This window comes from Borostomias antarcticus, assembly GCF_949987555.1.
Source record: "Borostomias antarcticus genome assembly, chromosome: 19".
NCBI lineage: Eukaryota > Metazoa > Chordata > Actinopteri > Stomiiformes > Stomiidae > Borostomias > Borostomias antarcticus.
This window is the reverse complement of record NC_140252.1, coordinates 13,760,444-13,776,487: the sequence shown is the minus strand read 5'-3', so window position 1 is coordinate 13,776,487 and position 16,044 is coordinate 13,760,444. Positions and strand designations below refer to the sequence as shown.

General features: G+C 47.1%; 2 protein-coding genes across 2 annotated transcripts in view; one reads left to right on the top strand and one right to left on the bottom strand.

The window, feature by feature from the left end:
* trim67 (tripartite motif containing 67) overlaps positions 1-16,044 on the bottom strand; it is a gene marked incomplete at both ends in the record, with an annotated part of 298,614 nt that overhangs the window by 46,001 nt on the left and 236,569 nt on the right. The gene's annotated exons all lie outside the window — the stretch shown is intronic.
* On the top strand, positions 83-15,409 carry ttc13 (tetratricopeptide repeat domain 13; the record flags this gene model as incomplete). Its single annotated transcript, XM_084453402.1, has 23 exons — positions 83-260; positions 1,128-1,222; positions 1,795-1,870; positions 1,993-2,063; positions 2,247-2,312; positions 2,638-2,730; positions 3,551-3,667; positions 3,909-4,019; positions 4,974-5,056; positions 5,284-5,425; positions 5,989-6,163; positions 6,726-6,882; positions 8,275-8,405; positions 8,812-8,944; positions 9,596-9,688; positions 9,997-10,080; positions 10,192-10,276; positions 10,829-10,938; positions 11,955-12,090; positions 12,355-12,434; positions 12,995-13,073; positions 13,350-13,429; positions 13,642-15,409. The coding sequence occupies 23 exons, from the start codon at positions 83-85 to the stop codon at positions 13,754-13,756; spliced, it is 2,490 nt and encodes an 829-aa protein (XP_084309528.1). The 3' UTR covers positions 13,757-15,409.

The window sequence follows — 16,044 nt, the reverse complement described above, 5'->3', positions numbered from 1 at the left end:
GTTGGTGTCTGCGATTTCGCGAAGGGGCGTGGGCAGCGAGGAACTACACGACCAAGGCTTCCGCTCTCATCACCCGCTGCACATGAAACACAACATGGCACCTGCTTGCCGGGGTGTTGTTGTGGTAGCGCTCACACTTCTCTACTTTTGTCGAGCCGTCTTTTCCACCCAGGACTTCTCCTCACTCACCTTCTTCGACAGCGAACTGCACAAACATGGCTGCAGCTCGCCAGAGTTGGAAGAGTACGCGGCGGACTGCGGTAAGGGCGCTTGATTGGAAAGTTGATGCCACGTCCTCGCGTAACTCGAGAGGTATCGCCAATGTTGCTAGCTAGGTAGCTAGCCACCGATGCTAGCTGTTCCACGTTAGGAGCTGTCAAACCCCCCTCTCTCTTCCGCACCCGTTGACAGCCGATGATAGCCAGCTAACTGCTGTAGAGGTTAGGATTTAAAATCAAAGGTCAAAAGAGAACCAGACACTCGCCAACCGAATCCAGATCGATCGAAGTAGTGCTCATTAACCTAGTTTAATTAGCGTTGTCTTACGATATCTTTTAAGGGTTGTTGCAATATTAGCTAGGCAGGTAATAACAGATCCAATCCTGCAGTGCACTTCTTTTCTGAGCACGAAGCTATATCTGCTTAACTTCCAGATAGATTGCCTTTCACCTCACGTTGTCTTAGCTATGCTTGCATGCACGGGTTGTCTTGAAGAGTGCATTCGAGTCAAGTTTCTAGCAATGGGATGGTGCGCTGCACTCTGATTCAAAATAGCGGTGTGAATGAATGACCTTTGGCAATGGAACCTTTCAGAAGTGTGTACTGTGCCACTATAGGTAGCTAGCTATGTGCTGTCTTGACATATCTTCATCATCCTCATTCAATAAATAGGACTGTGTGATGACAGAAGCAGGTCATCAAGGTGCCTGTGTCTATGTCTCCATATTACTACATTAAAGGCTTAGAGATAAATGCAACGGGTACTGTGTGTAGACTGTATGGCCTCGCTTATTATAAGACTTAACTCTGAGCCTTCTCTCTCTATTTCTATCTCTCCATCTCCCGCACATTTCAATCTCTCTCTCTTTCTCTTTCTGTTCTCTCTCAACCTTTGTGTGTGTCTGTAGAGTCGTCCATTTTGCAGCTTGAAGACCCAGACTGCGATGAAGGAGGCAACCCGCCCTGCGAGTCTATCTTCTCTCTCAACGCAGAAAAGATCCTGGTAGGATCATCGCCTCAGTTCACACTCATATATACTCTACTTCCTGTGGCTTACCTGCAGTGTTACCTTGCTGAGGAACCAGCTATTTTTGTAACAAGCCTCACCACTCTCTCATGAAAAGAATAGAACCTGCACACTTGTATGGTCCAGAATAAACTTTACTTGACGTTTCGAGCGTCTGCTCTTCATTGACCTGATGAAGGGCAGACGCTCGAAACGTCAAGTAAAGTTTATTCTGGGGCATATGAGTGTGCAGGTTCTATTCTTTTCGTTGTGATTATTACCTAATCCAGCACCCCAAGAAGTGATGTGTGTATCTTTTCTACTTTTCACCACTCTCTGAAATAATTGCTTTCCTCAGCTCACAGAAACGTGTTGTGGGCTGGCAGTTTGAATCGAACACTGGCCGTTGCTCCAACTCTGTTTGAGTGACACTGCGTTGGCAGTTTCTCAGAGGAAGCTGTTACCGCTATCTTATCTGTGAAGCGTGTTTGTGTGTGTGTGCGCGTGTGCGTGCGTGTGTGTGTGTGTGTGTGTCTGTGTGTGTGTGTGTGCGTGTGTGTGTGCTCCAGAGCCAGGCCAAGCTGTTCATAGAGCAGAAGAGGTTCCCTTTCCCTGTCGACAACCTCAACACGAATGAGGAGCTTGGTATGTTACCTGAGGGAAATACTTTTTCAGTAATTTTGTGTGTGTGTGTGCGTGTGTGCGTGCGTGCGCGCTTTATTACTATTGACCCCCTGTCACTTGTCGCTTCCTTCCTGTGGTGGCAGCTATAGGATATGTTCTTATAGGCAACGGCCTGTACGATGAAGCCATCAAGCACTTCTCTTTGCTTCTGCAGGTGGGTCACCCATCGAGTAGCAATGACAAAACTATCTATTGTACATCCGGGTCCGGGTTGAACACTCGTTTATTTGACCATTTTGTAAATATTAGAGAAGAGAGAAATATAGTCCTACTTATAAAGGTTCTTTCTCAAATATAAGCTCTGTTGTTGTTGTTGTTGTTGTTGTTGTTGGCACAGGGAGATCCAGAGCTGGTCAGTGCTATCTACGGCAGGGGGATAGCCTATGGAAAGAAGAGTCTACAGGTGGGTGATGACGTCACCATGGTCCTCGGTGTTTTACAAGTCTGAACGGATTGGCGTCGGCAGATTTAATTTGCTTAGCACAGCAGATGTGGGTCTGTGGCATTCCTCGTGTATAAAAATCTACACGGGTACTCTCTCTGATAGTGCAAGGACACACGTGTACACACACAGGGACACATCGCAGTCAGCATATATTGTGTGTGCGCCTGGCTGTGTGTGTGTGTGTTTTTTCAGTGTGAAGCGATCGATAAAACGCCGGTGACCGGTCAGTCACGTGGTCTGTATATAGAGGTGACCGTGTGCTCTCCTCTTCCTCCTCGGACAGGACATAAAGAATGCCGACTTGGCGCTTTACGAGCTGAGCCGAGTCATCACGCTGGAGCCCGCCAGGCCGGAGGTGTACGAGCAGAGGGCGGAGGTGAGGAACCCAGGGACACGCAGCAACACGGGGGGCATCACATCACTGATGCTGTAGGGCCACCAACATGAGGAGTAGATCCATGGGGAAGGAGCATCTGTCAGACAGACCAGTCTCCAAACAGCAGTGACTTGTATCCTGTGGTGGAAAACAGCGTTGCAGTTCAGATTTGCCAGGTCCGAACTACGGATGTTTAATATTGATAATTCGGAGAACGAATTGACTTTAAAAAAAGCATTGTAGAGACAAGGAACATTATAGTGGTGTCAGGTACTTAACTTTAGTAGTTTACTTTATTCTCAACAAAGGTAAAATAATGTGACCGTGACCTTAGGCATGTTTCAATGTAGCCCTGGGTCAAATACAGTACATAGTAGTTAAAATATTTGAACACACTCAATTTGTACCTAATCTACCAACAGATGCGCGCTAAAGGGAATGCATGTGCACCCGTATCACATGTATAGAGAATTGCCTCAGGAAGACCACAAAAAGTGTGTAGCTCTGTGTTAAATACGTAGGTCAAATATTTGAAAATAGTCAAGGTGTCTTTGATCACGGATTCAAGGATGTAGTGTATCCATTCTGTACAAGATACAGGTACCATGTGCAATGAAATGGTCCACCAGAAAATACATAGTGGCTAGGTTACAAGTTGCCAACATGATTGTGTTGGTTTTGTGACTTCCGGACCTGATAACTTAGTGTTTTTGTCTGATGCCTTCCTCCATGTAGAAGCCAGGCCTCGGTGCTGCTGTTACAGTGTGTATAATGACTGTGTGGCCTCTCTGGTGTGAATGCTGTATGTGCGTGTTTGAAGATCCTGTCTCCGCTGGGTCGTATCAGCGAGGCGTTGAGTGACCTGTCCAAAGCCATCCAGCTGCAGCCGTCCGCACGGCTCTACAGACACAGGGGAACGCTGCTCTTCATCTCAGAGGTCAGGAAACACACACACACACACACACACACACATACTGTACACACACACACAGGGAGGACAGAGCTCACATCTTCTATAATCCCAATAAGGATTTCATTTTATCCTTGGTCTCTGTCCCTTGGGTTGAAAACGGACGGATTGGTCAAGTCATTAAGAGCTGGTTTTCCTTCAGTATTCCTCCCGGTTCTCTGCAGAGCATTGAGGTTCCTATTCGCCTGGTCCTGTGTGTCCCCTGCAGGACTATGTAGCAGCCATGGAGGACTTCCAGCGCTCCCTGGACCTGAAGAAGAACCAGCCCATCGCCATGCTCTACAAAGGCCTCACCTTTTTTCACAGAGGTCTGCTCAAGGTAACCACCACCATTTCATGCAAAGTACTCAAATCAAATGCATCAAATTTGTTTGCTCCAATGTGTATTCATTAAGGAAGTCCTATACACTTGGAGCTTGCTTGATCGTCTCGTTGAGAGAGGTCGGGGAAGAACTTTGACAGTTCTATACTGGCTCAAATGGGTGAATTGATATTTTGCTTCCCTCTGGAAAATTAGGGGTAGGATCACTATGTACTATGTATTGTGTTGTCTTTGTGTATGAAATGTGTTATATAAATACAATTTGATTTGATTCCAAAATCTTAACCCTTTTAGGCCATGCTAGCAAAACACACTTTAGATGACAAATACGGGTTATAGAGATATACATATATACACAAATATACACATTTACAAGGCTGGATAAGAGCAGAACAAAACAAAAAAAGTTGATCAGTTTCAGAATCTAGGTCACCACTCATACATCTTTACAAATAAAAAATTGCAGTGGACTGGTGCTTAAACACCATCAAGAGGAGGGTGCACAGTGTTGCATTGAATGGTGCTTACACAAATAACTGCAGCAGCAGCTGTCCTGTTGTAGGCTACTTCTTGCAAGCTGTGGTTTGACATCTAGAGTTGGCAGTGATGGAGTTGAGAACCAGGGTGCGGCTGTGATCAGGATGTGGGGCGGGTCAGAACCACATATCTGTGAGAAGTGTGCATCTACAAACGTATGCGTACTCAAAAAGAATGATGAATTCATCCAGACTTTAATTCATTCCGGACAGGTTTGAATGCTCTATTGGAGAATATTGAAACATTTCCCTATGCATTGCACAACAAACATTTTATGAGAGCAAACTATATACCTGTTTTTAATCTGCTAATACGACAGTAACCAGGAAGTAGCTGTGATATCTATTCCTTCATGGTAACCATGTTAGTCCTGCTCCTCTCCTCTCTGCCTCCTCTTCTTCTAATCATCTCCAGGAAGCCATAGAGACGTTCAAGGAGGCCCTGAAACTGAAGTCTGACTTCATAGACGCATATAAAAGCCTGGGGCAGGCCTACAGGTATAACTCTCTGTCTGTCTTTTTCTCTCTCTCTCTGTCTCTCTCCTTGCGTGTGTCTCTCTCTCTCTCTCTCTCTTTCTGTCTCCCTGTCTCTCTCTCTCTCTCTCTCTCTCTCTCTCTCTCTCTCTCTCTCTCTCTCTCTCTCTCTCTCTCTCTCCGTGTTAGTATCTGTAAATGTCTCTATGTGGGGATGTGTGTGTTTATGCATGTCTCTGTCCCCTCTGTAGGGAGCTGGGGGACTTTGAGTCAGCCATGGAGAGCTTCCAGAGGGCCCTGCTGCTCAACCAGAACCACATCCAGTCGCTCCAGCTCCGAGGCATGATGCTCTACCACCATGGCAGCCTGCAAGAGGCCATTGGCAACTTCAAGGTACCTGTGTGTGTGTGGTGTGTTGTGTGTTGTGTGTGTGTGTGTGTGTGTGTGTGTGTGTGTGTGTGTGTGTGTGTGTGTGTGTGTGTGTGTGTGTGTGTGTGTGTGTGTGTGTGTGTGTGTAGCTGACGTCTACACACAGACGGCCCGGCAAGCTCACAGGACTGACAATGCAGCGAGTGTCACTGACACACACACACACACTTTTAACCAAGCTGTGGTTTAACACTTTGTGAGACAGGAAGCTCATGCTCCCTTTCCTCTCATGAATGTGTTTTGTGATGTTATCTCTCCTGCCATCTTTCATTTTGAATCATCAGTCTGTTTGACATTTAACAAGATTCCCTCTATACACACACATACACACACACGCACACACACACAATCTGCTATCCTGGAACAGAAACTGGCTTTCATTAAACATAGTCATGTAAAATTAGGTGATCTCCCAGAGGTGTTGTAATTTAACCGTTGACCTCCTGCCACAACGCAGCCCCTCCCCTCCCCTCCCCCCCCCACACACACACACATTCTGAGATCTTGCTTTTCTTCTGTCCCCGCAGCGTTGTCTGCAGCTGGAGCCCTACAACGAGGTGTGCCAGTACATGAAGGGCCTGAGCCACGTGGCGATGGGCCAGTTCTACGAGGGCATCAAGGCCCAGACCAAGGTCATGCTCAACGACCCCCTGCTGGGGCAGAAGGCCAGCTCCGAGTACCTGAAAGTCAAATACCTCAGAGGTGGGTGGGTGGCGGGCACCGGGGCGGCCGCTCGAACAGACCTTATCGCATTCGCCGCTGACCCACCGCGATCATTCACCATCACCCCGCTCGCCCGTCCTTCTGGTCCCCCATGTCACGCAGGGGGTTGTAGATGTTATTATCGTGCTGTAGATACCTTCCTCGGTTTCTCTCCCCTCCCCCTGGAGTTGTTCTCCTACCTCGTCCCCAACGGGGACAATGTGATGAGTATGTATGTAAGTCAGTAGCCTTAAGAACCAACGTCTATCAAGCCTAGTGGCACACAGAGCAGGAGCCTATCTCCTGATTCCTTAGCGTGAGGCAGCTTGATGTACAAGTACACCCCCTGGACATGACGCTAGTATGTCGTCACAGGGACTTATCCCCAATCCAACCCTTGGGTGCCAAGCAGGGAGGCATTGGGTACCATTTTTTAATAGTCTTTGCTATGACTCGGCCGGGGATTGAACCCCCAACCTCCCAATCCACGGAGCTCGTTCTGATGAGTATGTACATTTCTGATTGTGTCTCCCTCTCTGTCCGTCTTCTCTCTCCTCCCCAGAGTACTCGCGCTACCTGCACTCTCACCTGGACATCCCCGTAGCAGAGTACAACGTTGACCAGGACCTACCCGGTAACTTCAAGAACCACTGGGCCAAGAACCTCCCCTTCCTCATAGAAGACTACGAGGAGCAGCCCGGCCTGCAGCCGCACATCAAGTACGTAGCTGTGTTTGTGTGTGTGTGCGTGCGTGTGTGTGCGTGTGTGCGTGTGTGCGTGTGTGAGTGTGTGAGTGTGTGAGTGTGTGAGTGTGTGTGTGTGTGAGTGTGTGTGTGTGAGAGTGTGTGTGTGAGAGTGTGTGTGAGTGTGTGAGTGTGTGTGTGAGAGTGTGTGTGTGAGAGTGTGTGTGAGTGTGTGTGTGTGTGTGTGTGAGACAAGAACCTCCCCTAGTTCCTAATAGAAGATGAGGAGCAGCCAGATATCTGATACATTGTGTGTGTCGTAGCAGCCCACCTCCCCGACGGCTTTGTGGGAGATTATCCGTGGTTGCAAAGAACATTAGTTTTCACTCGAGATCCTGCACCCGGAGCTGATTCGCCAAGAAGGTTGAGTCTGCTTTTTGTTCACTCTGGGCAATTACCTGTAGCCGAGCGCGCGTGTGTGTGTGTGTGTGTTTGTGAGTGTGTGAGTGTGTGTGTGTGTGTGTGTGTGTGTGTGTGTGTGTGTGTGTGTGTGTGTGTGTGTGTGTGTGTGTGTGTGTGTGTGAGAGTGTGTGAGTGTGTGAGTGAAGACTTTGAAGAACAGTTTTGGCTGCTGCCACACACCCAAGTGCGTTTAACTGGACAGAACCTCCCAGTGAAGCCCAGCCCAAAGCCCAGCCCTACCCTAGACAGGACCAGAGATGTTTTGCAAGAGGAAGAAAGAAGGGGACTTAGTAGGGATGTGTGCGGTTAGTCATTCACCCGGCTATCCGCCGCAGGTTCTGCTGGTTGGTTAGGAAATACTAGTCGGTTAAACTAACTATAATATTATTTTTTATTTTATTTTATGAAAGGATTTTGGCTAAATAATTAAAGTCACCTCACTCACAGTACTCAGGCGTATAGATTAGGGTTATTGTTGGACTTCATTGGTTGTACTTGGCGGGTTGGCGATGGCAAAGCGAGCGCGTGAATACCGTAGGCTCGCTCTTGATATTCATGTTCCTACCATTGCACAGTCTTTCACTAACCAACAACTACATTTTCACAATTAATGTTAATGTGAGCACACTTTAGTGTCAATGTCCCCCCCTGAACATTGCATAGTTACCGTATGTTAAATATGGTAAAAGACTGCGGACATAGTTTTGAAGCCACATTTATTCAAACATTGGTCAAATTGGCTGCCGCTGAGTGGTTGGTTAGATGGATAAAAAGAACAACAATACAATACTAGTTAGACTAGTCGTATAGTCGGTTACAAAACCACCATCTAGTCGAAAACGGTCGCTGCGCACATCCCTAGGACCCAGAACTGAACCTTGTGGCACCCCCGTAGTCAGCCTGGCCAACCCTAGGCACTTCCGTTGTCCCTACTCACCGCGTCGCCTCGTCTCCTTGTGCTTCCAGGGACGTCCTGCCTCAGAACTTTGAGAGCTACAGCACCGAGGTCCAGAGGCTGGTCTGCACGGCGGACCAGCTGGGAGGCCTCATGCAGTACAACACACCTGGATTCCTGCCCAACAGACGCATTCACAGAGGTAGGCCATTTTGGAGTGCTTTACAAGCACAAGTCCATTTACCGAGGGGTAAATGAGGGGTCTATGCCAGTCACAGAGATAGGCTAGGAGTCTATGCCACAAGTCACAGAGGTAGACTGGAGGTCTATGCCAGTCACAGAGGTCGACTAGGAGTCTATTCCACTCACAGAGGGTATGGGTATTTGGCAGTCACTATGGCCCATTGTAGCTGTTCTGTATTCCATCATACAGTATTTTCATGCGGATGTAGTTACAGAAGGATATGGATACAGTTTTGATTGTGTCTCTTTGTATGTCTGTGTTTGTGTGTGCGCGTGTGTGTGTATGTGTGTGTGTGTGTGTGTGTGTGTGTGTGTGTGCGTGTGTGCGTGCGCGCGTGTGTGTGTGTGTACGTGTGCGCGCCCAGCCATGGGCCTAGCCACCCTGGAGGTAATGCAGGCCATGCAGAGGACCTGGAGTAACTCTAAGGTCAGAGTTAACGGCAAGACCAGGCAGATGCAGTGGAGAGACATGTTTGACATAGCTGTCAAATGGAGGAGGTGAGGTCTGCGTGCACGTGCGTGTGTGTGAGTGTGAGAGAGAATAAACAACAATTCGCCTTATTCACCTGGCAGCCATATTGGTCAGTCTGGGGTGCGGATGCGGAAGTGCCCGTTGCCTTCAATGTTAAAAGTTCGCTGTAAAAACACCACTTCAAGAACCAAAATAGTCAAAATAACATGCTGAATACACTATCGGGGTTACAAACTCATCATTACCAAACTGATTGTTTTTCACTGCCGTTGTTTTCGCGTTTGGAAATACATGGAGGTGAATGAGCCATAGTGAGCCGTCAGCTGCATTCACTCCCATGTATTTCCAAACGCGAAAACAACGGCAGTGAAAAACAATCAGTTTGGTAATGATGAGTTTGTAACCCCGATAGTGTATTCAGCCTATTATTTTGACTATTTTGGTTCTTGAAGTGGTGTTTTTACAGCGAACTTTAACATTGAAGGCAACGGGCACTTCCGCACCCCTCATTACGTCAGACTGACCAATATGGCAGCTGAGGTGAATAAGGCGAATTGCATCCGCAGTATCAACCTTCCTCCCTGTTTCTCATTGTCATGTCGGGTAAGGTACATGCTTGTGTCATTTTGTCATCAAGTCTTTTGTGTGTGTGTGCGTGTGCGTGCGCGTGCGTGCAGGATCGCAGATCCAGACCAGCCAGTCCTGTGGCTGGATCAGATGCCCGCAAGAAGTTTAAGTCGAGGGTTCAATAACCATATCAACCTAATCAGGTTAGACCGCTGCACGATCCGCCCTCACTACATTACTGACAACAAGCCGCTCCCCGCTACAGCTAGACAGACACCTGATCACTTAATTACAGTGAGAAATTGACTTACAGAAGGGTAGGGGTTTCCCCAACCGTTGTTAACAGCACGATTATGAAACGTCCAGTCAAACAAATGAAATGTGATCTTGCTACAAAGGGAAACCAATGTGGAGGGGGTGTAAGAAGTTGAAAGAGCTAAATGTTCTAGTGGTTCTTAACAGCTCTTGGCGTTGATGCCGTGGCTCCTCTTCTTCCCCCTCTCTCCTCCAGAGGGCAGATCATCAACATCAGATACCTGGCCTACTTTGACAACATCCTCAACTTCATCAAAGACAGAATACTGGTCTACCACGGGTCAGTAATATAACCCCGCCACCTCACCACCCAAAGGCCCCTGCGGCCGCTCTCTTCGTCCTGTGCCCACGCCGGGGCCTGTAACCGCTCTGTCTCCTGTACCTTTCGCAGGGCCTACAACCCCAGAGGGCTCCTGGAGGTCAGACAGGCCCTGGAGACCGTCAACAAGGTGGAGGACCTGCTGCCTATTATGAAGGTAATTAAGAAGATAGGGAGGAGAGAGGCACAGGGAGGGAAGGATGGATGGTGGGGAGGGAGGGAGGGAGGGAGGGAGGGAAGGAAGGAAGGAAGGAAGGAAGGAAGGAAGGAAGGAAGGAAGGAAGGAAGGAAGGAAGGAAGGAAGGAAGGAAGGAAGGAAGGAAGGAAGGAAGGAAGGAAGGAAGGAAGGAAGGAAGGAAGGAAGGAAGGATGGATGGATGGAAGGGAAGGATTGAGAGGGAGGAGAGAGATGGAGGGAGAGAAGGATGAAGGGAGGGGTTGAGAGGGAAGAGAGATGGAGGGAGAGAAGGATGGAAGAGAGGGAGGAGAGAGATGGAGGGAGAGAGGGATGAAGGAAGGGATTGAAGAGGTGGGGTGGAGGTTGAAAGAAGGGGGTGATTTGGGCCATGGTTGATGAGTGCTGTCGTCATCCATTGCAGAAAACACCAGGATAGCGATGTGGTTCCATGACTACTGCATGTGTAAGTCTATGTATCTGATCGCGTGTGATTGTTAATGTCTGAAGTGTATGTGTGTTTGTGTCTTGAAGCAGTTCAACAGTAAAACCAGAGATGGCTTCACAGTCAACTCCAAGGTACCCAGTCTGAAGGACCCTGGGAAAGAGTATGATGGCTTCACCATCACCATCACTGGAGATAGGTCTGTAGCTCGCACTCTCAAACTCACTAACACTACCCCTTTCCCACTAGCCTCACTTACACTAGCCCTAGTACCATATCTACCTTTACCACCTACCCACCACCCCCTACACACTCTTAAACTCACTTACACTAGCCCTAGTACCATATCTACCCCTACTACCTACCCACCACGGTCTACACACTCTTAAACTGTGACGTTGGATTGGTTCTGCAATGCAGTTTTTTTTAACTCTTTTTTTTTTTTACTCTTTTTAAAATGTTTCCACCCACTTTAAGCGACAAAATATGAATGAAAGTCCTCATTCTCTAGTTGAGCGAAGCATTTAGAGACTGACTCGTGAGTCTTAAGTAGTCCCTACCCCCTAGCCCCTAGGAGTCCCTAGTACCTGTACCTGTCTGTTGTGCTGTGTGGCCCGGCCCCTGCTGTGGAAACATCCATGTTGGCACAGTCAGTCTGCAGAGTGCAGAACAACTAATCCCACCTCTTGCATGCATACCACGGTTCTATGACGACAGTCGTACGCCATGTGTCACTAGAGACACCAGCCAGCTGAACAGCAGCCCAGTGAATATTAGTGGTGAAAAATAATTATTCATGTAAGAACTGCGATTCTATTCTCGACAATTATCAGTCGATTCATAAATTCCCCAAAATTAGATGTATTTTTAATTCAATTTGATACATTTATTTTATTTTATTCTGTTTTCACAATTTTGTGCTTGTGGTGTATTTCAGTGTTTCCCCTACCATGATGGGACCCCCTGTATTTAATGGGTTACTGTATGTTATGGGTTACTGTATTTAATGAGTTACTGCAGTGAAATGGTGGAAATGTCACAGGAAATTATGTCATAATTGAATTGAAAGTCAAATCGAATCGGCAATAATCAAGTGTGTGTGTGTGTGTGGGTGTGTGTGTGTGTGTGTGTGTGTGTGTGTGTGTGTGTGTGTGTGTGTGTGTGTGTGTGTGTGTGTGTGTGTGTGTGTGTGAGACATGCTGTTGTGCCCTCCAGGGTGGGGAACATGCTGTTCTCAGTGGAGACCCAGACCACAGAGGAGCGGACCCAGCAGTACCAGTCTGAGATAGAGGCCCTCTACAAGGATCTCACTGCCAAGGGCAAGGCCCTCATGCTATCCACAGAACTAGGGGTAGGAGCGCTCTCTCTCTCTTTCTCTCTTGTTCTCTCTCTCCCTCATTCTCTCTCTCTCTGTCTGGTCCCCTTCATCTTCCTTGTGTCAACTTCTCTCATGTAGTTAGGGATATGATTCTGCGGCTCTCCCATCTGGCTGTTCTGAGGAACGTTCACGTCATGATGATGATGAATGTGTCTCTCAATTCAGTTCCCTCCTGGCGGTTCAGGGCTTGATGGTGGTATGTCTGTGTCTGTCTGTCTGTTTGTTCCACTCCACCAGGATGCAGATGCCGTGTGCAACCTGATCCTGTCCCTGGTCTACTACTTCTGTAACCTCATGCCCCTCTCCAGAGGCTCCAGGTAAAGACTGCATCTCACCCCAAACCAAACCCTCTGCCCCCCACAAACCCCACCGGGTCATTTTGAAACAGCCCATCTTCCCCTTGGATAGAAATAGAAGCAAGTTGCCTCAGGTCTGATGTAAAGCCTCATGACACATTATGAACCATATAGTCCCTTTCAATGGAATTTTCGGTCACTAGAGCAATGGCTTGGTCCAAGTAAAGTTCCAGTGCGTCAGCGGCAAAAAAAACGACAATCTGATTCTGCGATAATAGTCAAACGCTAGCAAGTCGAAAACTTGTCCAAAATAACTTTGGGACCTAATTTTGGGGGGGAAAATGTCCAAATTAACTTTGGGACCTTGTTCAGTGATGGGATTATTATTTACATATCTCAATTGTTCATATCTCAACTAACTGCTTGTTCATTTATAACGTTAGCTAGCCAGCGCCGCTAACGGTAGCTAACTTGACAGTGACATCGTCACGGCTGTTGAGATGGACCAAAATGGTGCTACAGTTTTGAATATGAACATTCCATGAAACGGCCTATTGACGTATGTATTGTGTCGTCCCCAGTGTGGTAGCATACTCAGTGGTCATGGGAGCCTTGATGGCCAGTGGGAAGGAGGTGATAGGCCGGATCCCCAAAGGGAAGGTACTGTAATACTACTGAAATAAGTATGATGATACGTTCGAAATGCTACTGAAGTACTAATGAAAAATACTACAATACTACTACCAATACTAACTATTCCTGTAATACTATTAATACTACTGTGCTTTTTCTGTTGCAGTACTACTCTAGTACCACTGTAGCGCTGTACCTGTATCTCTGCAGTAATGCTATGTCGTCTGTGTGCGATAGGAATTGTTTAGTGTGAAACGTGTGTATTTTCTAACTCGTGTTCTCCTGGTGCCAATGTGGTTCCAGCTGGTGGATTTTGAAGCCATGACAACCCCCAGTCCAGACAGCTTCAGTAAAACAGCCAAGAACTGGATGAATTTAAAAAGGTTGGAATCTCTTGACAACACATGCATGCCGCAACACCAGGGTGTTTCTGTATGGTATGTTTGATTTATCTTGATTTGTTTCTAACCTGTTCTGACCCTCTCTCTCTCTCTCTGTCTCTGTCTCTGTCTCTGTCTCTGTCTCTGTCTCTGTCTCTGTCTCTGTCTCTGTCTCTCTCTCTCTCTCTCTCTCTCTCTATCTATGTCCTCCCCAGTTTACCGGGCTGGTACCAGAGTCTTCCATCGGTAGCAGAGACCTTCCCCACTTCCAGAACCATGATCGAGGTTCTGAACACAGACTCAACCTCGCACTGTCCGAAGAAGTCCTAACAGCATTTCTGCCCTAGCGACCAGCTGCCTGGGCCACTTAGCTCCTGACCCCCACAGCAACCCCCAGCTCTGCCCAGGAGACCCTCCCCCACTCTGGCCTGGTGTGGCAAGACGCTCTGCTTGTTGCCATTCTGGGGAGGCTCTCCTGGTTCTCCTAGCCTCCCACTCTGTCTAGACACTAATGTAGAACTGACTGCATGGGATAGGTCTAAGCAATATGGCAGGCGATTCCACCCTTGCCTGTTAGAGGGCAAGGTGGAGATGAAACCATCTTGCTTAGGCCCATCGTCATCTCAGATCTAGTGTCTAGGGGGGGTTGGGAGTAGGGGCTGGTGTAGGCCACAGGATCCCTGTCCCTTCTCTCTCTGCTCCTGAGACTCTCACACCTACAAAACCGAAAGCACAACTACTCCCGTCTCTAATGTAACTTTTAAAGACATTCAGTAAGGATGAGGGTTTGTCCGAAGAGTTGCTTCCACAATGGTGAGGTTAGGAGCTCAGTCGTTACAACCCTGTGTATGAACCACCACCACCACCAGCAGCTACAAATGAATGTCCACTATGGCTAAGCTAGGTGGTGTTTGATTAAACTAAATTAATATGTGAATGGGAGAATTCCCCATGAATGTGATTGGCACTTTAATACTATTATATTTTTAAACAAACCCCTTATATATATTGGGTGTACTAGTGGAAAGAGAAGGAGAGAGGGGACAGGAAGATTTAAGATCAAACATTTTCCTTCAGGGCTATTCTATTCCACTTGGGATACTTGAACATTTAGAAACAAGCAATCTTTTTATTTTAGTCTCGATGTCGGAGGGTGTCAGTGCTGCAACAGTGGCATCTCCATCATTGTTTTAACTTGACCAATGAACATATGTGACTAGGAGGAAGACGAGGAGATTGGGTTGGGTTGCACATGCCTTTTGAGCAGGAAAGCAAACAAAATCACACCCACGTGGTGAAGTAAGCGACGCAGGTTTATGAGCAATCTCTACTGCCCTCTGCTGGTGTGCATCGGTATATCTCATGCTATGAACGGACACACACACACGGACACACGTCACGTACAGAAGCGGCTGCACCGCTTTAAACAAAACAAAACAAAAAAAAGCACACAGCATTGTTTGATTTCATCATTCCTCCGGTCGTATTAGCAGGTAGGCTACTGTGATCTCACTGCTGCTTTTCTCTGTTTCTTTGGTCTTCATTTCCTCAGTAAATGTGTTTTAATTATGACGAGCATGATCTTATCTGCACACAAAAGAACAAACTTTCAGGGACTTGAACTAGAACAGACCAGAGGGCAGACCCTCAGACCTGGAGGGTGCGCCTGAAGAGCTGCTGGGATTTTAGATCTCTGCTCCTCTCAACCTGCTACTGTGAACAGAGGAGCGGAGCAAGCGTCACCATGGGCCCCTTTATCAATGAGCTTGTGATCAAAAGGATTTTTGAAGTGAACAAAGATTGCAAGTATTCGGACCTTATACTTTTCTTTCTCTTCTTTTCTTTGGGAATAAACTACTGTTTCAATGTTTATGTTACGATTGGTGAATTGGGATTCTTTTGCACTGGGTGCATCTTGTTTCATACAGTGCAAAAGTGGGCTTATGAAGTGAGGAATACTGTAGCCTATGTCCCATCTCGAAACTTGAGGGAAGGGGAATCTGAGATTTTAAGGATGTTCAATGGTCAATAAAATGGCTTTAAGAATGAAGAAGTTGTTATTCTGTCATTTCTACTCAACCAGAATTTATGTGGTTTGGTCAAAATACACATCTCAATTTATTTATTGCTCCTACGTTTACACGCACAGAACTGTTTTATGTATTCATACAGCGATGCATACCAATACAGTTTCTGCCTCATTATTAGTGATGGGGAAACAAAGTTTTGGTGCATTGGGTCTGCACGCTGCCTGTTTGCATCTTACCTGACGGGCCGCTCCTATCAGGTGAAATGGAGAGGTTTGAGGTCGGAACCATGTAGTCTGACTACGGGGGTTCCACAAGGGTCTGTCCTGGGTCCTCTCCTTTACCCCCCCTCTACACTACTTCTCTGGGTATATTACACTCACAGTCATCCATGATTGGATGGAATAAGTATGCGGGTCAATTTGATAGACTGCTAGACTACAGATAATAAATTGCCAGAATGAGAACCTTATGTCTGGTTTTGTACCTATAGGAACTGGAATGAGGAATTGATTAGTGCCGAACAGATATTGTAAGAACAAGCAATCATAAGAATTCCAATGTAGAGTACCTGTACCTGGTTTTATATGG